The following is a 26,284-nucleotide window of genomic DNA, read 5'->3' as shown; positions in this document are numbered from 1 at the left end:
ATGCTTTGCATCCTGGCTCTTGCTAATTTTGCTTCATTAAATGAATGTGATTGTACACTGAGGTATGCTGTATGCCTGAAGTTGTCCTTTCTACCTGCATCATTTGCTTTGTTAATGAACAGCTAACATTTATAAATCAATTTTGGTTGCTGGAACATTAGCTGACAATTTAATTGGAATACTTGTTTAGATAACATTTTGTTAGAAACTGAAAATATTCAAAATAGTATGTGAGCCTTTTTTCTTTTTCTAGACATTAACAATATTTTATATTTGCTATTGTTTTAATAAATATCTCAACTATATGGTGATACAGTGGGTGTCTGTAGGAGCACATGATGCATAATTTGTAAAAAGTAAGGTACTTGGGTTCAAAATGTCTGCAAATCACACTGTCTAGCTGGAAACCCTTATTCTTATCTTTCCAGATATGTGGGGTTTAGTACATCAGTGATATGTGGGAAAGGAATGAGTACATGCCTCCAACACATTACAAAACTGAACTCTGGAGGTAAAATAGGTTCTGGGGCTTGGGCTTGGTAAACCATAGCTCAGATGAAGTCCTGGTGGCTACTCTTTGTCCTATGGGTGCATTAAGGATCCTAGTCATAGATTTTTGGATACACACATGTAGTTCTCCTGCCCACAATGGCTGCTTCATTCATTTCAATGGGGAGATCAGACCCATGCATAGAAAAGAATCTGTGCGCAGAACTATTTCATCATTTCGAGGAATGGAGTAGCCTGTACATGCAGAGCTGAGTGTAGACCTGGATCAAGTTGAGAATTGGAGTTTAATCTGAATACATGAGCCTACAGGTGCTTCCAGATAGGGCTTTTATTGTGAACTGCACTGCTTAAATCATGGAATTTTATGGGGGGTCTAGATGTCATCATCTTCAGTGTATAGCCCTCCTGTGTTTTCCCACTGCTGCTCCATCTTTTTTTATTTGCACAAAAAAACTGTTAAGGAAAAAAAAAGATTGAATACAATGCCTATTTGATTGTTAGTGCTAGGAGCCCTCCATCTGGAAGCACCCTCTATCCCTACTCATCCAGGACAAGGTGCTCTTGGGTTCAATAGGACTACACAGGTAGGCTTGCAGGACAGTGTCCTTAGATCTCCTGTCTGTAAAACTGGCACAATGGTAACTTACTTAAAAGGCTTGTTTTGCAAACTAGTTAGATAAGGAAATAGTGCTACCTCTCTTTCCCTTATGGGGATCACAAGTGTTTCAAATTCAAATTAATCATAACAGTATTCCAGTTCATCAGTGTCTACACTAAAAACATTGCTCACAAATGTAGTTTTAAAAAAATCTTGTAGATTTTTCCCTGATTTTTTGTGTTGAGCTTTTATGTGCATGCACAAATGTATGTAAATCTGTAAGATGGTCTGAGTTTTTAAACAATTATTTTTGCAGTTCGAGGTGCTAGTGAAGGATGATAGCTGTTCATTTGGGAGAATGGTTGCAGAAAGCAGACGTGTTTGTGAACCTCATGCCATCCAATGATAAATTCCTCTCATTTTGGCATTTGATATGCTTCCTTTCTTTTTAATGTGAGCCTTGCTAGAATAATGCTGCATGTAGTTTGCTGCCAATTATATTCTTAATTCTGCATGGTACCTCCCCTACAGTGTAAGAAAAATAGCTGTTGTTAAATCCAGACATTTTTATGTGATTGCCGATAAGGTGTAAAGATCCTTAAATGCCTGCCCCTTCTAGGAAAGAGGAATGCCATCCTTAAAACAGATGATCAGGAGAACTGTAAATGACCCAAATCCTGTGAAGATTGTCTCTGTCTCGTTCTTAAAGGAAAGTCCTACAGTAATATTTCAAATACTTTTGGTCAATGCCAAATTACTTCCTGTTTTTGATACTTGGGCTTCCTTGAGTTTCAGTAAATATATATTTCCCAATCAGTTGTTTGAAGACAGGGCTGGGGAACATGTTAGACTGCAACTCCCATCAGCTCTAGCCAGTAGAGCCAATGGTGAAGGATAATGGGAACTGTAGTACAACAGCATCTGGGGGGGCAGAGGCTGCCCACCATAAGCAACTTTTAAAATTTAGAATTTAGATCCCTCAAACTTAGGAACTTTAGGGCTTTTGAACTAAGCAAGACATCACTGCCAACAAGATCCACTCCCACCCCCCAAAAGTGTTGTTCTTGAATAACAACCTCTGCATTTCACATTGGAAGCTGCTTCTGGAAATTTAACATGGTTTAGTTATGTGGAAGACCTCTTGTTTAAAAGGAAAATCTTGTGCATTTGGGCTCGTGTACCCAAATAAAGGGACACTCCTCTCATCTAGAACTTGGCTCAATAAAGTATTATTTCTAATATTCCCACCACAGAGTTTTCCACTCAAGAGTACTGACAATTGGGCAGAAAAGCAATTTTCCCTTAGTGACATGGTTCCACTATTAAAATATTTTAAAGAACCAGAGATGGAAAAAGCAAGCTTGCTCACTCAAAATCTTTGCACCTCCCATTTTTTCTTAGTAGGAAGTGACAGTGGTTATACCTTAAGCCAGGGGTGGGCAACTTTTTTGGGCCGGTGGACACATTTGGCAATTTGAGAAACTGTCCTGGGTGCCACCACAAAATGGCTGTCATGGGAAGTATGGCTGGTCACAAAGGACAAGTAACCTGCCCAAAAGACTGAGTACAAGGCAAAGATGGGGGCTGAGCATCAACATACAAACCAGGTCATTTGAACCCACTGTTTTCAGTGTCAGTAGCAACCTATTTCACAGAAGTAAAACTTTTTTTCTTTCCCCCCTCCCTATGGTAGCAAATATATCCCCCACCCATTTCTTTTTCTCTCTCTCACCCTAGCTCATCACCCATAGACACTCTCTCTGTCTCACTCTCATTCTCTCTCCCCCCACCCCAGTTACCTCTGTGGGCACCAAGAAAGGTGTCCAGGGCTGCACTGATGCCCACAGGCACCACACTGTCAGCCCCTGCCTTAAGCCAAGCCTACAGAACTTGTGACTCATAAAGCCAAAAGCAGTCCAGCAACAGTATCTGGTGGACCACCGGGGTAACATTAACAATCTGGTTTTGCTGTTTGGGACTGCAAAAACTGTGGGGGTGTCAAGCAGGTGGCAGACCACACAATACATTGCGAGTGGGCTGCGTTTGGCTTGGTGGGTCATAAATCGTGTAGTTCTGGCTTCAATTAAGCCAGAATCTTCAAATAGGCAAGGAAGATTAAAAATGCAGCCAAGCAACACTTTAGTATTTTGGGACAAAAGCTTAGAGTATTATTAATAATGATGATGATGTAGCAGTAGTATGTTTATAATGAGCTGTCTAAAGGGCTTTGAAATCAAACGGGTGGGATATAAATTTAAATGAATAAATTATGCTTAGGGCAAAGGACTAGACTAAATGACATTTGGGGGCTCTTCTTTAAAATTATGTTATCGTTCAGTGTTTGTTCTTTCATGTGTTTGGGCATTTGTCTCTCCTGAGAGACTTCTGACCAATCACATGGCGTGTGCGATGTGTACATCTGCATCCAGATGCTTTCATTAAATGCAGAATTGCATCTTGGTGGTTGTCTGGATATGAGACCTTGCAATGTAGTGTACTGTCAGTGTTTTCACATTTACTAGTTAATTTGGAGCAACTGTTGCCTGCACTTACTTATTTTTTAGCATGAACAAAAATGAGGTTGCAGTGACCATCTCTGGGATTAATTTTGAAAATTTATCCTTTTTTTGCCACCTCTAGCACTTCAACCTCTTCCCAGTCAATAGTGTACATACCACAGGATATTATTCGAGCAAAGGAGATTATTGCACAAATCAATACTCTGAAAACTCAAGTTAGTTACTACGCAGAAAGACTCTCCAGAGCTGCCAAGGACAGATCAGCCAATGGACTTGAAAGAACACTTGCCATTTTGGCAGATAAGGTATGGGATATATGATCAATAGTCCCTGTGTCCCATTGTGATCCCGCTTTAATTAAGTGTGAATGCTTCCTTGATTATCCTATTGGAATGTTAAGTCTGGACTGCAAGAGAACACAGCAGGTATTCTTAGTGGTTGTCCTGCAATTGCAGAAGTTCCATCTCCTGGAGGCCTACCAAAGCCAGGTTGAGTATTTCCTGGAAGTTCTGCAAGACCTTTAAAAAAAATTTATTTGGGCTACTTTTGGTGGCCACTGTTGAGCTTCTAAGTACCTGGGATTTTAGCATGCATATTTACCTAATTTTATTAAGAGGTGTTATTGTACATTGTAACTTTTCTAAACTCTTTGATGAAGTTGGCTAGACATCTAAATATATGAAAATAATTTTTAAATGGCAAAATGAAAAATGGACGTTGTTATGGTTCCACTGAAATTCTCCTTAAGGTGTTTAGGCTGAAGGTCTGTGGCTTCGTAGCAACTTTGCATTCTGGGTATAATATGACCATGGCAGTGAGTGGAAGGTAATGCTATCCACATCAGTGCCGCCTGTCTTCCATCCAGCTACCCAGGTTGGCTTTTTATTATTGTCTTGCTATAAAATGTATGCACCCCTACATAGAGTTCATGGTCAAATAATAAGTGTAGAAGTAATTGAAATACTTAAATACTTTTTTTAAAAAAATGTGTTATTTTGATCCTTTCCAGACACGGCAGCTTGTCACTGTCTGTGACTGCAAGCTGTTGGCAAATTCTATACATGCACTGAAAGCTGCAAGACCAGATTACATAGCCTCAAAGGCCTCTCCAACATCTACAGAGGAAGAACAAGTGGTGCTAAGGAATGACCAAGACACTCTGGTGGCCAGATGGACAGGAAGAAATAGCCGATCTTCTTTGCAGGTGGACTGGCATGAAGAAGAATGGGTGGGTTTATTGACTTAGGGTTCAGTTCCTATACTGCTATAGGACTTACTTTGAAGACATCCTTTATGTCTCCATGCCGTCATCTCTAGAAGACCTTTTGAGGCAGCCAATCCAAAGAGTGGTTAAGAAACAGTGATGTAGTTATACTTCTATCACTTCATTCTTTAGAAGCACTTCTTAAAGAAAACAAAAGCTAAGAAGTAGTAACAACAGTAAGTGGAAGACCATCCAGTAGGCCAGCCGTCAGTTAAGTAATATGCTTGTTATGAACAGTGGAAATAGCCCTATGAAGGCTATTCCCAGATTAGCTTTTCATCCAAACTATAACCAAACCTTGAAGGCATAGTTTATGTTGGTATGAAATAGTTTACCATTTTAATGCTTTTCTCTAAATATTTAGAAAATGTCTCTCTCCCTCTCTCTCTTTTTGAGTTGCCTATAAAACAGGGTGGGGCAACTTGTAACCGTCAAGATGTTTTGGCCTACAACTCCCATTATTCCTCACGATTGGCTATGCTGCCTAGGGGGTTTGTAGGCCAGAACGTCTGTAGGGCCACAAGTTGCCTACCCCTGTTGTAAAAATTAAGCCATAAGATCTAAATGGCTTTTCCAGCCCACACAGGGATGTGATGATGTGGCGTGCAAAGCAAGGCTGTTATAAGAGCTGCTAGGGTTTGAATCAAGGTTTGCAGTTTTATCCGACTGGAAACTGATGATTTTTTTTTAACCCTGTTGCCATATTAAAATGGCTGGAATAGACTTTGAAGGGCAGTTTATCCAGCGAAATAAAAGCACGTGTCTTAACTGCCTTTCAGGGCATGCCTATAAAATGCATCCTCATATGAGAACACTGATACCAATGGAAAGTGCTATTTTGAAAGATAATATTAATGTAGTTTGGACTGGGCCCATTGGGTTAATCAGTTTGTTCTTGTGCTTTGGGCCTCTCCAGGTGCTATTTTGACTGAAGATTCTCCCTGCAGTGAGATCAGAAATGAGCCTCCTGTATGCCATCTTTGCTTATTTTCAGTCACAAGAGCATTTAGTTGTTTGTTTCTTTGTTTGTATTTTCCTTCCCAGGAAAAAGTCTGGGTGAATGTTGACAAAAGTCTTGAATGCATTATTCAGAGGGTGGACAAACTTCTCCAGAAAGAGCGATTACAAAGTGATAGCTGCGAAGATGTTTTCCAATGTGACATCAGCTGTTCTAGCAAGAAAGGTAAACGGGATACCCGTGCATACTGGATAAAGCCAAACGCCTTAAATGAGATCTCATCATCTTCATCATCCCCAGCATCATCTTCATCCATATCATCCTCTGCATGCCATTGCCCCAGAATCACAAGTGCGTATGACAGCCATGGCTTCTTCCTGTTGCTGCTTTGCTCTGCTTTGGCATTTTTCTTGGCTTTTTCTCCATCCTGCGCCATGTGATTTTTATTACTCCGTATGTCAGGTGCCTTTATACATTACAGGAGACATGCAGGAGCTATTTTTCCTTTGCTCCTCCCAAGCTGATGCAATAACCCAGTGGTGACTTGTGACTCCAGTTCCAGAGGAGTAATGATTCTATTCTGGGTTTTAGTTACCACCAGCCAAAACTCTAAAGGTGCTATACAGGGTGCTGAACCTTACCCCCAAATGAGCCTCCTGTATGCCATCTTTGCTTATTTTCAGTCACAAGAGCATTTAGTTGTTTGTTTCTTTGTTTGTATTTTCCTTCCCAGGAAAAAGTCTGGGTGAATGTTGACAAAAGGTGCTATACAGGGTGCTAAACCTTACCACCAAGGTTTAGCACCTTGGATAGCACCTTTAGAGTTTTGGCTGGTTGTAACTAAAACCCTGATGGAATTACTGCCCTTCTGGAACTGGAGTCACCAACTGCCACTGCTATAACCTTTCGAAGTCTGGCATGATGTGGCCACAGGGCCCATTGCAGAGGTCTTTCTCTTGCCTGTCACACACCTGTATGCTGAGCTGCCAGGGTGTTTCCCAGTAAAAGTAAAGGATCAAACAGGGAGTGTCTGCATAAGAAAAGCCAGTGGAGTGAGTAGAGATCAGGTGGACTTTGTTTTACTTTAAATATATGTTTTGGACATGCTAAAACATTTAGTTAAAAGGCACATCAGTCCCTCCTTAAGGGAACTAGATGCTTAAGCAGTGAGAGTGCGAGAAGGAGTGGAAGACTCCTGAATTCCAAGTTTTGTAACTTTGGCAAAGTCACTTTTATCAGTCTGTCCCCTCCAGGTCTATATGCTGCTAATGAGGCAGTGAAAGCCACAGTTAAGGTTCTGCGAGCCTAATATTTGTCATATTTCCAGCAGCAGAATATTGACAATTCTGCATCTTTGCAACCTAGTCTGCCTTTTTAAAAGCAGTTTTTAATTGGATGCAGATTCTGATATTTAGGCTTGGTATTACATACTTTATCTAAGGGCTCAAAGCACTTTGTCTGAGAAATCTAAAACAAACTTGAAAGGTAGGCTAGTATTCCACCTATTATAGAGGGGTGGTTAAAAAGCCAAGGCTGTGTGTTGCTTGTTTCAGGCTATCCAGGAAGTACATGGCTCAGCTGAGGTTTGTATTAAAAACATCCTTGTTCTTTACCTCTGTGCTGCACTGTAATTTAGGGATCAGGTGTGCTGTTTCTGCACTGCCAATCATTATAGTTGACAAGTGCAGGGTGAGTAGATTTTTTCTGGTTCACAGTTGACAATGGGGAATTCTCTGCAGGCCACATAACTGCATTTTTGCAAAAACAACAAAGAGTCTTGTGGCACCTTAAAGACTAACCACTTTATTCTGGTATGGACACTGTCCACTACATCACATGCAAGAAGTATTGACATCAGATTGGCAGATTTATATGCACGTGCTGGGGGTGAGGTGGGGAAGTAAACTGTGTGGCCAGATGAAACTGAAATGTAAAAATCTACAGCTACAACCTTAACAGCTGCCATTCACACAACATTGTTGGGTGATAACACAGACATCACTGCAGTGGTGAGCAGATTAACCTATACAGTGTGATAAAAACAACAATATAATAACATAAGAAGAGCCATGCTGAATAGGACTAAAGGTCTACCTAGTGCAACATTCTGTTCATGCAGTGGCCAGCCAGCTGCCTGTGGGAGGTTCACAAGTAGGACATGAGTAGGATGCTTTGTCAGGAGTGTGGAAAGCTGTCATCTAAGCAAATCTTTAGGTGACATTGTCGAACCTTTTTATGCCTTATACACCCCTTTGTGATTTGATTCACATGGCTGGGGAAATGAAATGGTAATGCTAGACTGGCCTCTGTGTGTGTGTCTGGTGCTGTCTCCAGAATCGGCCACATTAGTAGAAAATTAAGTATTTAGTCAGTTGAATGCAAAAGTGATCAGGCCTTATATCCCCATTAGGAGCATAACCCCCTAATGTGGAGTGCATCTATTACACAAGGGTTCTCTGACAAAAAAACACCTCTCCAGCCAAAATGATGATTTCCCCGGCATTAACTGCAAAGCAGGAAAAAGGTCAGCTGACACACAGCTCTTTAATGATAAAGGCCACACCTCCAGCAGAACACACGTGAATACAACTGGAATGTCTATAGTGGCCATTAATTTGCAGGGCAAGTGTTAGTGAATACTTTTGAAGTAAGATGCCAGCCAGATTTTCTGTGGGTGCCTGAATGAACCTGAAAGCCACTTCAGATGTTGTTTTTGCCTGTATTGTGCGTTAACATGGATGGTTTAGCAGCTTGTGGTGCAAGAGAAGGCTTGAGGAACCCTGCAGATCTGCTCTGTGAAGAGATGTGATTTGAAACAGAAAATCCCTGCTCATGGAAGGTGATTAGTGGATTTCTCTAATTCCCCTCCTGTGACATGAGCAGTTAAATGCACAAATAACCTGACAAAAACAAAACATGACCTAGCTCTTACTTTCAAGCAAAATGTGTTTATGATTTACTCATTCATCTAGTAGTATCCTTGACAGAAGGGGAAAAGGCAGAGGATCTTTATTCCAGTATTTTCTGTTGGACAAGCAGCATATTGAAAAGGGAGTACAGTTTGGGAAATGCAGACAAGAAAGGGCATGTCTACACATTATGTATGGTAGTTGCAGATTGGAGTTATTTCCCTAGCTATGTGTACACTGATGTTTTAAAGGTACAGGTACACTTGTGTGTGGTGTCCACGTGTTACACGTTTGTTACAGAAACACAGGTGTAACACCACTTTCCCTCCGTGCTTATTACAATGTGTAGAGCCGCCCTACCAAACTATAGATCATGTTCCATACAGAGATAGGTCAGAATTGAATAGTTCCTTAGCATAGAAGTGAGAAATTAATTCTTTCCATGTGCTTGCATGACATTTCAAAATAATTCTTTAAAAATATGATTCAGAAAGTGAAATGGTTTTTCTCATACTGTCTCCTCATTACACTTCCTTACAACAGTGTTGTGTGTTTGTGATTTCAGTCATTTCATCGTTAATATTTTTGAAGTACAACATATAGAAAAAAGTAAAATGCTATCATATGAAATAACTGAAATGTATCTTTTAACCTCTTAGGTATAGAACTGGATGAGTGTGATTTCTTGAGCTTTCTATTTGTTATTCATTTCATATGTTGTTAGACTTTAGCAAGATACGAGAATGAAGAGCTGAATGTGTTGATCGCTGTCAAATGGCTTATATAACATGAGAACTAATGATGCTTCTGTTTGCAGGTACAAGATGGAATTTTTAAAACTATTTTTATGAAGGAGCTGTGTGAGAATGTGGACAAAATCTGATGGCTAAATAAGATTAATGAAAGTGATTGCTAATGATTACTAGGATCACTCATGTCAGATGGGTGATTAAGAAATGGATTTCACCCAGTTCAGCCAGCATGTATTACAGGGGTGGGCAGCTTGTGGCCCTCCAGATGTTTTGGCCCACAACTCCCATCACCTATAGCCAGCATACCCAATGGTGAAGGATGATGGGAGTTCACCAAAACATCTGCAGGGCCACAGGTTGCCCAGCCCTGATCTATTATATAGGACTCTACTGTAGACTAAAGCATAGCAAGATTTTTGTGGCAAAATATTCTTTGTAAATTCATTAAGCATTTCCTGATACTTATTGGCTGAGAACCATTGAAATTATGAATCAGCACGTTCCAAAATGACCCCCAGGCTGCAGACCTGGTCTTTCAAGGGTAGTCGCACCTAATGCATATAATGGGTTGGATCCAATTTAGTCATGCTTAAAGTAGACCCAATGAAATCACTAAGACAAGTTAGTCATGACTGACTTAAGTCCCATTAGTTTCAATGGGTCTGCTCTCAGCAAAAAGTTAAAATATACTACACAGAATAAATGTCTGCTCCTTCAGTCACTTAGGCATTAGCTTCAGGAACTTCCACATTCTTGCAAAAATGGAACATCCACTTCAGTCCACTTTTTCTGACCAAAGTTCTTTGTGGAATCGTATTGCAAGCGTGAGGAAAATATAAGCATAACATACACATGTAGGTTCTGTTGGACTAAGATCCTTCTGTTAATGTACTCTTGCCATCTCCCCTACAAACTGTTCTGACCAGGTTTTGGTCATATTATTGCATGGAGAAGAACTTCTTATGCATTGGGGCTGGGGGGTTGGGGGAGCCAGTGCAGACTTTAAAAGCCTGCTGTTGCTCTGATTTGAACTGAGGAAGATTATATCATGGGTAAGGAGATGCCTGTGTTGCAATAATCTAGTGGTCACCTGAATCAGTCCCATACCTATATTATAAATAGGTTTCGAGAAATATAAGAACTCAAGGAAAGGAAATGGGATAATGGTGCTCTCAGGTGAGTGTGCTTAGAGGACAGAGCCCGATTTGCAGGAGACTAATAGAGGCTACCATCCAGAAGTGTGCTGTATGCAAGACATCGATACATGCTATTCCTCTGTTATTTTCCCTTTCATCAGCATCCCCACCGGTTACTTAAACGTTTTGGTATAGGGACTGTTGAAAGTGCAAGTGCAGAAGAAGCAGTTTCCCTTTTCATCAGATTCTGTTTCTTTTCTAAATCACCAATCTGCTTTTTTTTTTTTTTTAAGATGGAACGCTTAAAAGGCATTTCCTGGTGTGAAGAAATACTGAAAGAAACAGGGGAAGAAGTTGACATGTGTTCATACTGCCCTGTTGTTAATGCTTAATGCAGTAATTGGTGGGATATGACTGTCCAGTTCTAGTTAGTAACTTCCCTTCCAGCACGAAATCTGAACTCGTCACTGAGTGAATATGCTCAGTCTTGCTGCCTGATGGGCTTTTCTGTAAAATATGTACGTTCGCAAACATGTTGTATTCATACTTTACATTTTCAAGCGTACATGTAAAGTATCTGAGGTGTACAACCTTAACAATGTCACACGTGTACTTTAGGGTTACTTTGCGCACCCTAAATCTGTTGGTGTTTTGCTATTCTATTTAGCTGCTTTTAATGCAAGCCATTCAGCTGGTGGTTCTCAAACTGTGTGGTCTGTGCCTCATATACAGCTGTTGCTGGTGGACTGTGGAGAGCTGTTTTTGTCCCAACACAGTACTCCTTTCCCCTCCTAGTTTCCAAATGCTAAAAATAATTCAGAACACAGATGTTGTACCAAGCACATGTGAATTCAGAGCACTTTATGCTGATACAACCAGGAGGAGAGGTGGTCCATTGGACAAACTGTCTATGGTGGACCACTATAAAAAAAAAGTTTTGAGAACACCTGTGCTAAGCATTTCAGTTGCTTATGTTTAAAATGTGTTGCTTCCCCTTAATCATGCATGTTACACCTCCATTTTTGTGCAGATTGCAGTCCCACTCCTGAGGAGTCCAGCCCAGGTACGTCCGTGTTTTTCCTCTATCAAGGTGTTTGCTTCTGAAAAACTGCAGAAGAGTTTCCTTTGCATTTAACACAACGGAATTTTGCTGATGCCAAGTTGTGTACTACTACATTGACAAAAGTATTTTGTTAGCTTAGTAGCTAAGAACCTTGAGAGTGGGAAATGGGGAAGTACTGAAGCAGTCTTCTTATTTTCTGGCCTTTCCCTGCCAATGAGTTTTGACACTCAGAAATTATGTGAGAGGGAACCTTGAGGAAGCCATTTAGAAATGTATTGGATGGGGAGGCAGTCATATAGTGCTTCAGCTATGTGGTTAAGCCTAGTGTTGCCTCTTCCTGTGTGTGACTGCAGAATGCTGGTAACACTTAATTTAGCCCTTGTGGTCAGAGGCTAGAGGTGAAGTCTGACCTGCTTTAATTTGCAGGAAGCAGCCTCTAGACTAGGAATGGAAAACTGCTTGCTGCACTAATGCATTGACAGCACTTGTATTGTTTTTAGTATTTCTGTGGTACTTTTCTGGGTACAAAAGTGCTGTCCCCCCACCCCTTACAACAATCCTGGAAGGTAGGTGAATCTAAGAGCAGGTAACTTGCCCCCATGACCTTTGTGACTGAGCAGATTTGAACCTGTATCCAAACTCAACACACATTTGTTTGCACCATGTTGATTCAGTGGATATTCTCTCTTCGTCTCAGCTGAGACACGTTGCTCTGTAAAATTTCAGCAGGACAAGGAAAAATCTTGCTCTTTAAAAAAAAAACACCTTGCTTTTTAAAAATTAAAACAATGTTGAGATTTGTGAGTATATCATGATGTTTTTTAAAGTTTCCATTAGTTTTAGCCACATAACCGGATACTTATTATCATTATTTTGAATTTTTGTCCATTTATCTTTGCTATTTTAAAGAAACATTTATTAATTTCTGTACGCTAGAAATAGCAGTGCCTGAGGAAATATTCTTGTTTACTTTTTAAAAAAATGTCTACTAAAAGCTTTTCAGAGCAAACTTATCAAAGAATAATCTTTATTTTTTATTGCGTAGTTAGATCTCTCTTTTAGAGTATGGGATTGTTTTGGAAAACCTGCATTGTAAAGAACAGCTTTCCTGTTGTTAAATGAATCCAACTGTGTGCTGAGGAATAGAGCCAAATAACTTGTCTGCACGTATTTTGTTTGATCATCTATCTTCAAGATGGGACACAGATTTAAAACATCGCATTGCTGATCTTTATTTTTAATCTTTCCATAGCTGCCCCGTGTTTGGGTGACTGTCAAGGAACTAAAAGTACTTGTGCCTCTTACATTTTTATCAAAGTCAGTTGTTATTCCAGGCAAAGACCTGATGTGACCTTTTCCTATCTTAATGCTTATAGACTTCTTGTGTGCCACTTTGCATGATACAAGCTAATAGTGGTTTGGCTTCCCACTCATGTTCTGTTGTATCTCAAAAATAAAAGTTGATGCTGTGTATTAGAAAGCAATACACACATCCTATTTTGCAAATAGAGTAAAGGTTTCATTGGGCACAATTTCTGGGTAGCTTTTAATAAAGGGGTAAAGAGCAACTCTCCAGGATCTGGAGATCTCTCCAGTCAGAAGCCTTCCCATCTATGCAGTCTGGAGAAACACTGGGCAGTTAGCATATTCTTTCCATTTTTGGGTGGAAAGGCGGGATATAAATTAAATAAATATAGATTTTGAGACAGAAAATTGGTAGGTAATTTAGGAGTGGTAAAGGATTGAACTAATTTCGCTTTACTAACTGAAGTTTTTAAGAAGACTTTTTGACACACACACACACCCCATTGAAAATGTTCTTTAGCTATCCTGTAAATCTAGGCTTTTTATTTTCTAGTTGATACCACAAAATTTGTCCGCCTCTCTCTACATATAATAAAGACTCTGCATGTGTTTATGTGGTATGTGTCTAATGTGCCATTGTACGTGACTGTTTTTGACAAATGAGTTCTTAATCTTTGTTTCTCTTTGAAAGCCAGTGAGATTTCTTCTAGAGTAGCTTTCCTGATCCTTATACCTCAAATGTTAGAATTTGTTTCTTAGGTGCTTGTGTTACATTGATTTCGAAGGGAAATATATAATTGCAGAGATAGTAAAAAGGTCACCCAGGAGAAATAATAAACATTTACATAAAGTAACATAGGGCACAATCCTATGCATGCTTAGACAGAAAAAAGCCCTTCGGCTCCCAGCATGCCCCAGCTAGCTATGCTGGCTAGGGAATGCTGGGAGCCGTAGGACTTTTCACTGCCCAAACATACATAGGATTGCACTGTTAGGGTATTTATAGCTTTCTACTTGGCTCAATGTGGATCTAACTCTCTTAGCTGTGGTTGAGAGATTGGAATGGACTGCAACTCCCTCCTCCCCTCTTCAATGCAGATTCATTAACCATTCCCTTGGCAGCATTAACTGTGGTATAGCATTCCATCTGCACCATCATTAACCATGCCTGCTATTATTTAAATAGCGTTTGTGAATCTGATTCAAATCCTTGTTTCAAACTGTGGTTCAAAAGCTAACCTTGGTTAATGTGAACCATGATTAGCATCAGTGTAGCGGTAATGCTACGCTATGGTTAATGATGACAAGGGAGGGGAAAGGAGTGCATAACCCGTAGGTCAATTTCCAACTACTTAACCATGGCTGAGAGATATGCAGACTTGCATCTGTATGAGAGTTCTTCTGCCTTAAAAAAAAAAGCTGCCTTTAAAAAATGGTATTTGTCATTGCCCTCTTTTTCCTTCTCAAAACTATAGGTGAATGGAGTGAGGCCCTTTATCCACTGCTGACAACGCTCACAGACTGTGTGGCCATGATGAGTGACAAGGCAAAGAAAGCAATGGTCTTTCTCTTGATGCAAGATAGTGCTCCTACAATAGCTCTTTGCTTGAGCCTTCAGTACCGGAGGGATGTTGTCTTTTGCCAAACTGTAAGCAAGAAAGTGGAATGTATTAGTTAGACTTGGGGTATGTGTGTTAAGAAAGAGGTAACTTTGGAAGCAGTGTGAGAAAGATTGCACATTGTTAAATGCCTGCCACATGCTATATTTCACCAGCAAGGGACCAGCATATCTCAAAAACAACTTACCCCCACATTAATCTACCCAGCTGTTGAAACCTTCCTTAGGGGCCCTATGCTGGGTCCCCCTGTTATTATCAGAGGTGAGATGGGCAGTAACTGAGGTAGGGCCTTTTCAATGGTGACACTGACCATAACAGTCTTCTTTAAAAAACAGCAACTCAAGAATGCTTAATAGAATATTTAATCTCATTATAGTTCTATTAAATAGCTACAGCTCAGACAGGTTTCACAGCAGTTACTATTTGGATAGGCAGTAATGGGGTGGTGGGGCATAGTGAACGAGAAATACAAAGAGGTGCATTCTTCTGCATGGGTATGCACACTAAAAGAATAATTTTGAAAAACATTCCCAAGGTCTCCAAAAAGGAAAAATAGGGGCAATAGTTGGAACATATGTGGCACTGCACTTCATAAGACTGGCACTTGAATCCCAGCATAATCCATTGTTACCCTTTAGGTAGCTTTGTGACAGTGCTGGAACACGCAGACAGCACAGTAGCAACCACTAGTGCTCCTGGACCCTAGTGTGGCATAGTATCATTACATAAGTTGCACTTGTGCCACACCTGGAGGCTCAGAGTTCCCTCCAGTCATTTTATTCAGCATCTTATGGGCCTTTTATATGAATAAGGGATTGGGGGAAGGTTTCTTCCTAACTGCAGCTTCTGTTTTGATGAAATATAGGATGTGCGAGGCCTCTATTCTTGATTCGAAAGATCAGTCGGCTGCCATTCTCAAAGGGCTTTTTCTGGCCCAGCTTACATTTCAAGTACATTAAGAAACTGCTGAAGTGAATTATGCAGATTCTCTTACAATTAGGGCTTGAGTCACTGGGGCTGCTTCCGCAATAAGCATTTAGTGTGGAATTGCCATACTTTGTCCACTTACGTTTCACGGGGTGTCCACACGGCACCATCATCCAGTAATGATCATCTTATCATAGAATAGTGGGGTTGGAAGGGGCCTATAAGACCATCGAGTCCAACCCCTCATACATCTTGTATGTTCCCTGTGGTTTGTCCATTTTACTCAGACTGCAGAAAGACCAGTTTTTTCCCCAGAAGAATGGAAGAGTAGCACAATCTCTACAGTCACAGATGCCCACAGTGTTACTCTTACATCTTTTTTAAGGGCGGGGTTGTGACGTGGGCAGGGAGGCAAGCCCATTACAGCTCAGCACACATTCACTGAACTCTTTGCAGTGGGCACCATTTTATCACCCCATTTGTTTTTAATTGATCTTTTAAGAGTGGTGAAATATCTTCCTTGGTGTGTGTGTTTTTAAAAATAAAAATGTTAGTTAAATACTACTGTCATGAAAGAGTGTTATAGCTCTGTAACCTTTCTGGTCACCACTGTTAACCACATTGGTAAAATAGAGGTGACTGGGAAGGTTTTTTCCATCATTTTAAGATGAATTATCATTGTTGCATTACAGTGTTATAGCAGTATAACACTATTTCAACTAAATAATATTTCACTATTTCAAAAAGTAGTCCGGGTGGAGAAACATTTTAGTACTAATTAAAAGCTCTATTTAAAAACACACACCATGGACTGATAAAATGGTGGCCACTACAAAAGTTATACAAATATGTGCTCTGCTTCAAAAGGCAGCTCAAGTGAATTGGACCTTCCACTTCCCCACCCACAGTAGCTGTGTCACACTCAGTGGTATGGAAGGAGAATAATGGGGTGAACTACAGAAAAAGTGCAATATCCTGCTATTTATTTATTTATTTATTTATTTATTTATTATTAAATTTATTAATCGCCCATCTGGCTGGTCACCCAGCCACTCTGGGCGATGTACAACATACAATAAAAACAGTTTAAAACAATAAAATTCTACAATAAAAACATTTTCTAAAATACCCTAACCCACCCCAAATGCCTGCCTGAACAACAACGTTTTTAATGCACGACGGAAGCTCATTAAAGAGGGGGCATGACGGAGTTCCCTAGGGAGGGAGTTCCACAGAGTGGGGGCCACCACAGAAAAGGCCCTCTCCCTCGTCCCCACCAGTCTAGCTGTCCTGGCTGTCCTAGTGTGGAAAATCAGTTACAGTTCTGCTTGTAACTAACAGTGTAAAAACAATGATGATTAGTGTTAGGATCTACCTGTCCAGAAGCAGCCTGGTGTGCTGGCATGAGGATTTTTGAAAGCATGGGCAAGACTCTGTAATTACTTCATATCTGTATTCCCTTGTGCAGCTCACAGCCCTTATCTGTGGCTTCATTATCAAGCTGAGGAACTGCCTGCATGATAACGGATTCCTGAGGCAGCTCTACACCATTGGCCTGCTGGCACAGTTTGAAAGCCTTTTGAGCACTTACGGTAAAACAAAACAAAACACAACACTGCATGGGGCAAGCGCATACTCTCACTTATGACTTACTGAATTCCATCCAATGCAGTGCATTGGAAAGGAGTATGTAGAAGATTTACACAAATTTTGCTATTCAGCAACAAATGGGGGTTTAGAACAGAATAATGAAGCTATGATATATTTTAAAACCATACATAAAATTCTGTGCAACGAAAAGTAGAAGAATGTGCTTGTATGTTGATGAACTTTATCCAAATCCCCAAACTGTGCAACTAGCTCTGTGAGCATTCTGAAACAGCAGGAGAGCAGCCTCCCATTATGCCACATAATCAGGCAGTTTTAGAACTTGGGGAAGTTTCAAAATGGCTGCCTATTCCAGTTTTTAAAAGTAAAGAAATCCTGCTGGGTTTTGGGATGCACTGAAACACATACTTTTTGGATGCACTGAAAATAATTTTCTGGATGATGTTCTCTTTTCAAATAGTGACAAAGCTTTACTTAAGGTAGTCAAACTCACCCCTTAAGAGAAGTTGAGAAGTTAAGGTGGAAGAGTAAACTAGATTCCAAACTCTTTGGAAATAACACTACTTGCAGTACGTTGAACTACCATTGAAATAAATTGTGGGGAAAACTCTTGAGCACATTACCCTAATTTGAATTTGGTTGCAAATTTTTTTTAAAAATCAAATCCAATTGGATTTTTTTTCAATATTCCCGGATGGTAAGTGCTGTTGTTCATAGGGTTGTTAAATACAAACAATGTGTAATAGTACCGAGTTCTATCCAGATATCCACCTCTAAAAAAGACAGGTGGAAGCTGATTTTCCCACCTCCCTGTCTCTCTACCAGTCCCCAGAGTCCTCCAAAAATAGCTGAAGAGAGGTTCAGCTATTGGGCAGTACAGAAATGTAATGTATGTAAATAAATGACTGACTGAATAAATGAATGAAATGCTCCCCCAAGGGTCAGGCAACCCTGCTAAGTGAGGTGGGCAGTGTCACAGGGGGAAGAGGGAGTTCGCAGAAAATCAGGGGGAGGCACTTTCAGTCTCACTCACACAAGGTGCCTCTGCCCAATTTTCCATGAACTAACTCCCTCTCCCCACTCAACCCCGTCCCCGCATCACCGACCACCCTACTCAGCAAGGTTCTCCAACCTTTCAGGGGCTCTGTGGACTGGCAGGGAGTGATGGGGAGGAATCAGCTTCTGCCCACCTCCTTCCATAGGCAGATATCTGGATCCAAACCAGTGAGTTCGAGTTTCATATTGAACATTATTGGCTTAAAATTTATTCCCAGGGCTAAGGCTCTGATAAATTAACACACTGATTTGGAAGCAAATTCATTTGAAATAAATGAATGTTACTTCCAAATAAAGGAGGGTTAGGTTCAGAACATTGAGATTAAGTTTGTTAAAAATACTTCTTGACATCAAATTTCAAATGCAATTTTTTTGATTCACAATATTTTAAATTCCTAATTTCCCAGCTTTTTTGCATTTGTGCCAACATTTCATTGTTACTGAAAACTACATGGCAGCACAATTATGAGTTCGATGAGCTATCAGAATATTGGTTAAAATTAGCTTTCTCTTAGGATAAGAACATGGAAATATGTTTATATTTTCTGTCCTTTGTAAAATACATGTGGCAAATGTTAGGCCCTTGATCCAAGTGTATAGATTTTTGCAGCCCAACTGAAGTGGAGAGCATTTTGGAGTGTAGCAAGAGCAACTTCTGATAGAGTTGTGCAAAGTGGAGTGAGGTTGGGGGCATATATGTGAAGAGCACACATTTTCTTCTTTACACTAGTGTGTCTGACTCGTAAGACCTATTAATGTGTTCCTTGCTTGTATGGCAGTCCCATGGAGAAGCAGGAACGGGCCTGTGCTTCCAGCCTCACCCCTGCCATCATGTTCCTGTGCTAGCCCCATCCTCCAACATCCACATGTTGAGCATGATTGTCTGTAAAGGAACCTCTTGGCTGTAGGGTTCCCCTGCAGACAGCCACACTCAACATGTGGAAGTCAAAGGTCAAGTTTAGCTTGGGGATGTGACCCCAGCGGCAGTACCAGAAGCATCAGCCCGCTCTTGCTTCACCACAGGACTACCTTACACAGGTAACATGGGAGTAGCATTATAGTCAGTTGTCAATGCTTTTTATATGTAAAAAATAATTCTTATAATCCTACTGACACTTTCATTGTTTAGGTGAAGAGCTGGCAATGCTAGAGGATATGAGTGTTGGTATAATGGACTTGAGGAATGTAACGTTTAAAGTAACCCAGGCCACGTCGAATGCATCTGCTGACATGCTGCCAGTCATTACAGGAAATCGGTAAAAAGAAAAGGGGAGGGGAACAAGGGAAAAGAAGTTGTGAAAGCAAGTTCTGATTAAGATCGGACACTTGAATAGCACATGTAAAAGCAAACACCTGGCCAAATGTGTAGTTGTCTTATACAGGAAGGTTTTTGAACCTGGTTTTAGTGAACATTGAATTTTACCTTGATCAATTTAACTAAATGAGGCTACAAAAATGATCCAAAATCCAGGTTCTGTTATTTTTTAGAATACATATTAACATCACAGAGGTGATTTTTGGAGAAGAATAGTGTTTAACAAAATATTGATTGCACATCTCTGCAAGGCTGGAGACAAGTTGGCCTGCTTCAACATTATTTTAAGGAGTAAAGCATGTTTTTCACATAGAACTGTAGGAAGTTGCTATGGGGATTGTCTGTTGGAATATGAGGTGATAATTTCCTGCACTGGAATGTAATTTTATTTTCTGTTTTGAGAGGAAATGTTGCCTGTGACCAGTGTTCTCTGTTCACTCAGAATATTGCACAATAAAATATTTCTTTTCTGTTCATGCCCTGAAAGTGGAATAGAACTACTTTAGGTAGAATAAATATGGGAATGGGCTGGTGATAGGATTGCGGTGGTAAGCCCCACTCCTGAGCTATGCATATTTCTTTTTTAAGGCAAGCATAGAGCCCCTGCACGCACAACTGTATATGATGCCTTATAGGATTGTTGTAAGGATTACGGTTAGATAATGCATGTGACATGCTTTGAACACTTGTAAGTCCTATGCCAATCTTAAATATTATTACAGCCTTCTAAGTGCAGTCAGGATCCCTGCTTTGTCAGGGTTTGTGATCACATGGAGAGACCAGTGTGCAGAGACTCAATTCTGATATTAAAATGAGCACTAGACAGGACACTAATTCTGCTCCTCTACCTCCCCCCGTCCCAAAGTTCAGGAAAAAAAATTCAAGTGAAATGTCAGGGCAGAACATCCATTTAATTTTATACTTTCCTATCATTTTGCTGGCTTTACCTCAGTACAAACTATTTCTGCATAAAATTGTATCTGCACCTTTTTCACCATATAGTCAAACTTTACCTTTGAGTTGTAGTTCAGGCTCAGAACCTGCCAAGCTGTGGTGTTTGTAGAGATTTCATACCAGGCAACCTTAGTAAAGGCAGCCCTCTTGAGAGTACAGGCCACATAAGTTGAAGGTTTATTTTTTTCCATTAAATCCAGTTATTCTAGAAACAAGCCTGACTGAAGATGTATAACTGTACATTCTCACTGAATGTATAACATAGAACATTCGTTAACAGAATTATGGATGAATTGGTGTATGAGACACCCACTTGAACCAATTTGAGTGCCCCTCCCTGCCACCATTGCCTATATCTTCGGAATCACCCATAATAAATTCAGTTATTGAATTAAAATGTACAGAGTTAAGGAAACAGAGTTAAGGAGAAAATAAATGAAAGTTATATAGGAGGATGCTTTATTACATAAGCTAATGGGTCATTGAACTAAATTGTAACTAACCTTTAATTTCCTATGGGGCACAGTAAAAACCCATTTATTTCCCCTAAACTGCATCCATTCTTCAGTGCAGTAAGAAATAATCTTACTTTTACAAAAACGTTTTGACAGTGTGAGGAAGAGAGACCCATTTGAACATACATGGAGAGCGATAGGACTAGTTTGCTCATCCTGTTGAGCCTGGCTTAATGTGCACGCAGCCCATTCCCCCTTGCTTTATGTGAGCAGATGAACAAGGAAGAAATAGCTTCTCTTTGTGTCCCTACCTAGGATTATAAGTGTGTTCAAAGAAGCCAAGATCAGAAGCCAGCTTTAAACCAGATTTTAAAGTTGACTTACAAATCTGGTCTTGTTTGGGCACACGCAACCATAATCCTGGCTTCAAATGTGACACATGGGGAGTCTGATCTGTGTTTAACCTTTTTTTCTGTTCTAAATTAGTGACGGGTTTAATGTGAGAATTCCATTGCCAAGCACCTTGTTTGATGCACTGCCCCGTGAGATTCAGAGTGGCATGTTGCTGCGAGTTCAGCCTGTTCTCTTCAACGTGGGAATCAATGAACAACAAACCTTAGCAGAGAAGTATATATATTCTATTTTTTAAATGCTCCATGCTTAATTGAAGTTAGATAAATCGCCTTGAGAAATCAATTGAAGACAGATAAATCAAGAAGAGGTTGAGTTACATCAAGTTCCTGTTTCAAGCATTGGTTATATGTTTACCTTATCTCAGTTCCTCAGGTTGCTGTTCACCTTCACTACCCATCTGCTGTGTAATATATAAAGTCTATTATTACTTTTGGGATTACAGTTGCAGCCTTATCTTGATGGGTTCTATTTCTGCAGTTAAAGTAGTATGCAATGCTTGCCACTTTTAAAGTGCCTTAGGGAGCAATCCTATGGCCGCTAGTCAGCGGCTAGATGGCCATAGCATAGGTCGGTTTCCACACTCTGAGGTCAGTTCCCTGAGAAGCAACCTCCCCCCTGCCCCTCGCAGTGCCTTGTAGGCAGCACAGAACAGCCCCGCGCTCCCCACTCGGAAGAGAGTGCAGAGCAGCAAAAACAGGGCATTTCTGGCGGCGGGGCAGGGAGGGCGGAAGTGCCATTCCAACACATCCTATGCGTCATCTGGCATCTGCCCCCCCCCCCCCGCTGCTCCGACTTCCTGCAGCTAGACAGCCAAAATCGGCTGTCTAGCTGTAAATGCAGGGTGGCTGAAGTGCAGAGTGGATGATCCCCTCTGCGCTTGTCCTGCCCTGCATTGGATAGGTGGTCACCTCTCAGTTTGGAGGCGGCCGCCTATCCCAGTAGGATTGCACCCTTAACCAACCTAAAACAAGGTCAGGCTTATGATCTTGGAAGCTAAGCCGGGTCAGCCCTGGTTAGTACTTCAATGGGAGACTGCCTGGGAATCAGGCTTCCTGCACTGAGCAGGAGGTTGGACTCAATGGTCTTGTAGTCCCCTCTCAACCCTATAGTTCTATGTCTATATTGCCCCTCAAGATGCCATGTAAGAGACTGTATTTGGCTCTACTTATGCCAGAAGGTCCAGTAAATATGTTTTGAACCTGATCTGCTGTGCTCTTGGGCCACTGCTGGGAATCCATCACTTAAAATCATAGAATCATAGAATAGTAGGGTTGGAAGGGACCTACAAGGCCATCGAGTCCAACCCCCTGCTCAATGCAGGAATCCAAGTCAGAGCATCCCCGACAGATGGCTGTCCAGCCTCATCTTGAATGCCTCCAGTGTGGGAGAGCCCACCACCTCCCTAGGTAATTGGTTCCATTGTTGTATTGCTCTAACAGTCAGGAAGTTTTTCCTGATGTTCAGCCAGAATCTGGCTTCCTGTAACTTGAGCCCATTATTCCATGTCCTGCACTCTGGGATGATCAAGAAGAGATCCTGGCCTTCTTCTCTGTGACAACCTTTCAAGTACTTGAAGAGTGCTATCATATCTCCCCTCAGTCTTCTCTTCTCAAGGCTAAACATGCCCAGTTCTTTCAGTCTCTCTTCACAGGGCTTTGTTTCCAGTCCCCTGTTCATCTTTGTTGCCCTCCTCTGAACCCTCTCCAGTTTGTCTGCATCCTTCTTAAAGTGTGGTGCCCAGAACTGGACACAGTACTCCAGATGAGGCCTAACCAGTGCTGAGTAGAGGGGAACTAGTACTTCCCGGGATTTGGAAGTTATGCTTCTATTAATGCAGACCAAAAGAGCATTTGCCTTTTTTGCAGCCACATCACATTGTTGGCTCATATTCAGCTTGTGATCAACAACAATTCCAAGATCCTTCTCACTTGTAGTGTTGTTGAGCCACGTATCCCCCATCTTGTAACTGTGCATTTGGTTTCTTTTTCCTAGGTGCAGAACTTGGCATTTATCCCTATTAAATTTCATTCTGTTGTTTTCTGCCCAGCGCTCCAGTCTATCCAGATCACTTTGAATTTTGTTTCTGTCTTCCAAAGTATTAGCTATCCCACCCAATTTTGCGTCATCTGCAAATTTGATCAGCATTCCCTGCACCTCCTCCTCCAAGTCATTAATCAAAATGTTGAAGATCACTGGGCCCAGGACTGAGCCCTGCGGTACCCCACTCGTTACCTCTCCCCAGTTTGAGAAGGTCCCATTGATAAGCACTCTTTGAGTCCGATTCTGTCGCCAACTGTGGATCCACCGGATCGTTGTTTCATCTAGCCCACTTTGAGCTAGTTTGCTCATCAGGATATCATGGGGCACTTGGTCGAAAGCTTTGCTGAAGTCGAGGTATATGATGTCTACAGCATTCCCACGGTCTACAAGGGAGGTTACTTGATCAAAAATGAGATCAGATTCGTCTGGCAGGACTTGTTTTTGACAAATCCATGTTGGCTTCGAGTCATCACTGCATTGTTTTCAAGGTGCTTCCAGATGGATTGCTTTATCATCTGCTCCAGAATGTTCCCAGGGATTGATGTCAGACTGACTGGTCTGTAGTTCCCAGGTTCCTCCTTTTTACCTTTTTTGAAGATAGGGACAACATGAGCCCTCCTCCAGTCATCTGGCACTTCCCCTGTCCTCCATGATTTCTCAAAGAGAATAGACAGCGGTTCTGAGTTCTTCTGCCAGTTGGTCCTATCTTGGTCCTATCATCACTCTTTATATGCTCATGGATTTGAGTGAACATTTTAAATGTATCTATTTTATTTACTTATTTATAAGTATTTTGGGGCACCTTTTAGGGCAAAGTCCCCATAAGGTGGCTAGCAGAAAATATTGTATGAATAACCATAAAATACAGGATCATGATTTAAAACATAATTTAAAACAGCAAGTATAAACTAGTTATGGTGCCTGTTCTATGTTTAATGAGATTGTTACAATTAATAAAATGTTATGGCACGAATGGAAAATATTAAGACTTTAAAGATGTAGCTTTGTTCGGAAGGTGTATGTAGGTGGAGTATTTCTTTGCTAATGTGGCCCTTTTGTTCTTTAAAGGTTTGGAGACACCTCATTACAAGAAATGATTAACATGGAAAGCTTAGTAAGACTGAATTCCTACTTTGAGCAGTTCAAAGAAGTTTTGCCCGAAGACTGTAAGTGTGAATAACGAATGCATGTATCCAATGTGCTTGAATTTAAGTTAGACAGTGTTTGACTTAAACATGCGTTCAGCAGGACTTTGTGAAATCCAAAGATCTGAGCTACACATGCGTTATTGCAATGCACTCTGCTTGGGGCAACACTTGAAGAGTGCCTGGAACCTTCCTTGCAAAGTGGGGGAGCTAGGCTGCTAACCGGTGCATGGTATCAGGACTGTTTTACACCTGACTTGAAAGACCTTTGGTGGCTGCCAGTTGCTTTCTGGGCTCAATTCAAGGTATTGATTTTTAACTTTTACAGCCCTAAATGGCTTAGGACCTGGCTGTCTAAGGCACTGCCTGTCTTGTTATGAACCTGTCTGATTCTTAAGATCTGTGGCAGAGACCCTCTGGAGGCCATCATTGCCTGTAGAGGCCCACTTGTTGGGCACAAGTGAAAGGACTTTCTCCTGTGTTGCTCCCAAATTGTGGAATGTGCTCCCCCAAAAACTAAGATTGCACTCCACTCTCTTGGTTTTAGAAAGGGTGTGAAGACACATCTTTTAAAATTTAGCCTTTTAAATTATATTTTAAATGTTTACTGTGTTTATTGTGTGGTTTTCTTTTCTTTCTTTTTCTTTGTTGCTGTTTTAAAGTTAATTGTTTTAAATTTGTGTTCACCACCTTGATGGCTTTTTAGCAAAAAGGTGGTATATAAAAGTTAAGAAGAAATAAATGATAAATAATGAACACCCTGATCCTAAACCTTCTCAGGTGGCTGCACGCACAAGACATTGTAAATAGGATTTAAGCTTAAGCTATTCAATAAAAAAAAACACAAGAAGGGTTGAAACTGTAATTGTAGTGTTGCAGAACTCAGAGTCAGAGAGACCACGGAGTGAAGGAAAAAGAGTTTCTTTATTTAACGCGTGGGCTTAAGGCTGGAATAATTTCCAAAGAGCCAGAAGCCCCGATTTACATCAGCACATTGTTTTTATAGATATTGTGACACATAGGAAACGGCTCCTCCTCTCCCTCCCGTGTGGGGTTGCAGTCCTCAACATTTCCTCTCTTAGCACCATTGTTTATATCCCAGGAACTGGGTTATAGGCCATGATAGACAAAGAACATAATATGCAAGAACATGATATCCACTATTCTGACCTTAGCCTTGCTAACTAGATAAGAAATTCCTGTGTCTCGTCAGCTTACAAACATATATTTCAGAGAGCAAGAGCTCAGCAAGAACATGAAGCATGAGACTGCATGAGGCTACTTAGTCTGACCCCCGATATGGCTGCTACAGTACAGCCTGCTGATTTAGTTTGTTAAAGAATTTGTAGTATACTGAGGTACAAAGTGCATGCAGCAACATCAGACTAGTGTGCTTCAACCAGGCCTGCCCCCAGTCAAGGGTAAAATAGGATGTTTGGAGTAGGGGTCTAGTTTTAAAAGAAGCAGGTGGATGAGGAGTACAGAAACCTTCCCCACAGTGACTCCCCCAAAACACGTTTCTCCCAGCTGCCTCAGTGGACTGTGGGGGAAGTAAACATGTTACCCATACCCTCCTTTGTTCTTAAGATCAGGCAATTAATTTGACCAAGGCAACAAATGCAAGCACCCATCTTAGCCTTTTTAGGCACTGAAAAGGCCTTTGATGGAATGGACCTATTTTATTTAGATGGAATTTTGGAGACATATTTTTCCATGATTTGTTAAAAAGATAGAAAA

At 40.9% G+C, this 26,284-nt stretch overlaps 1 protein-coding gene across 5 annotated transcripts in view; it reads left to right on the top strand.

Annotated features, from left to right (window-relative positions):
- Window positions 1-26,284, top strand: part of INPP4A (inositol polyphosphate-4-phosphatase type I A) — a 121,262-nt gene that overhangs the window by 78,223 nt on the left and 16,755 nt on the right. For 4 of the 5 annotated variants that reach the window (XM_084844357.1, XM_084844356.1, XM_084844360.1 and 1 more), the window contains 9 exons: window positions 3,749-3,932; window positions 4,637-4,855; window positions 5,936-6,200; window positions 11,677-11,709; window positions 14,490-14,662; window positions 17,029-17,152; window positions 19,354-19,480; window positions 21,435-21,575; window positions 24,471-24,568. In XM_084844357.1, the coding sequence (XP_084700483.1) occupies window positions 3,749-3,932; window positions 4,637-4,855; window positions 5,936-6,200; window positions 11,677-11,709; window positions 14,490-14,662; window positions 17,029-17,152; window positions 19,354-19,480; window positions 21,435-21,575; window positions 24,471-24,568 (1,364 nt within the window). The remainder of the gene's footprint in view (window positions 1-3,748; window positions 3,933-4,636; window positions 4,856-5,935; window positions 6,201-11,676; window positions 11,710-14,489; window positions 14,663-17,028; window positions 17,153-19,353; window positions 19,481-21,434; window positions 21,576-24,470; window positions 24,569-26,284) is intronic. The other variant, XM_084844358.1, reaches the window with a different exon arrangement.

The sequence above is a fragment of the Heloderma suspectum genome, chromosome 3 (genome assembly GCF_057233095.1).
Source record: "Heloderma suspectum isolate Gila_16-S chromosome 3, 16-S_ref, whole genome shotgun sequence".
Taxonomy (NCBI): domain Eukaryota; kingdom Metazoa; phylum Chordata; class Lepidosauria; order Squamata; family Helodermatidae; genus Heloderma; species Heloderma suspectum.
This window is presented reverse-complemented; position numbering and strand designations above follow the sequence as displayed.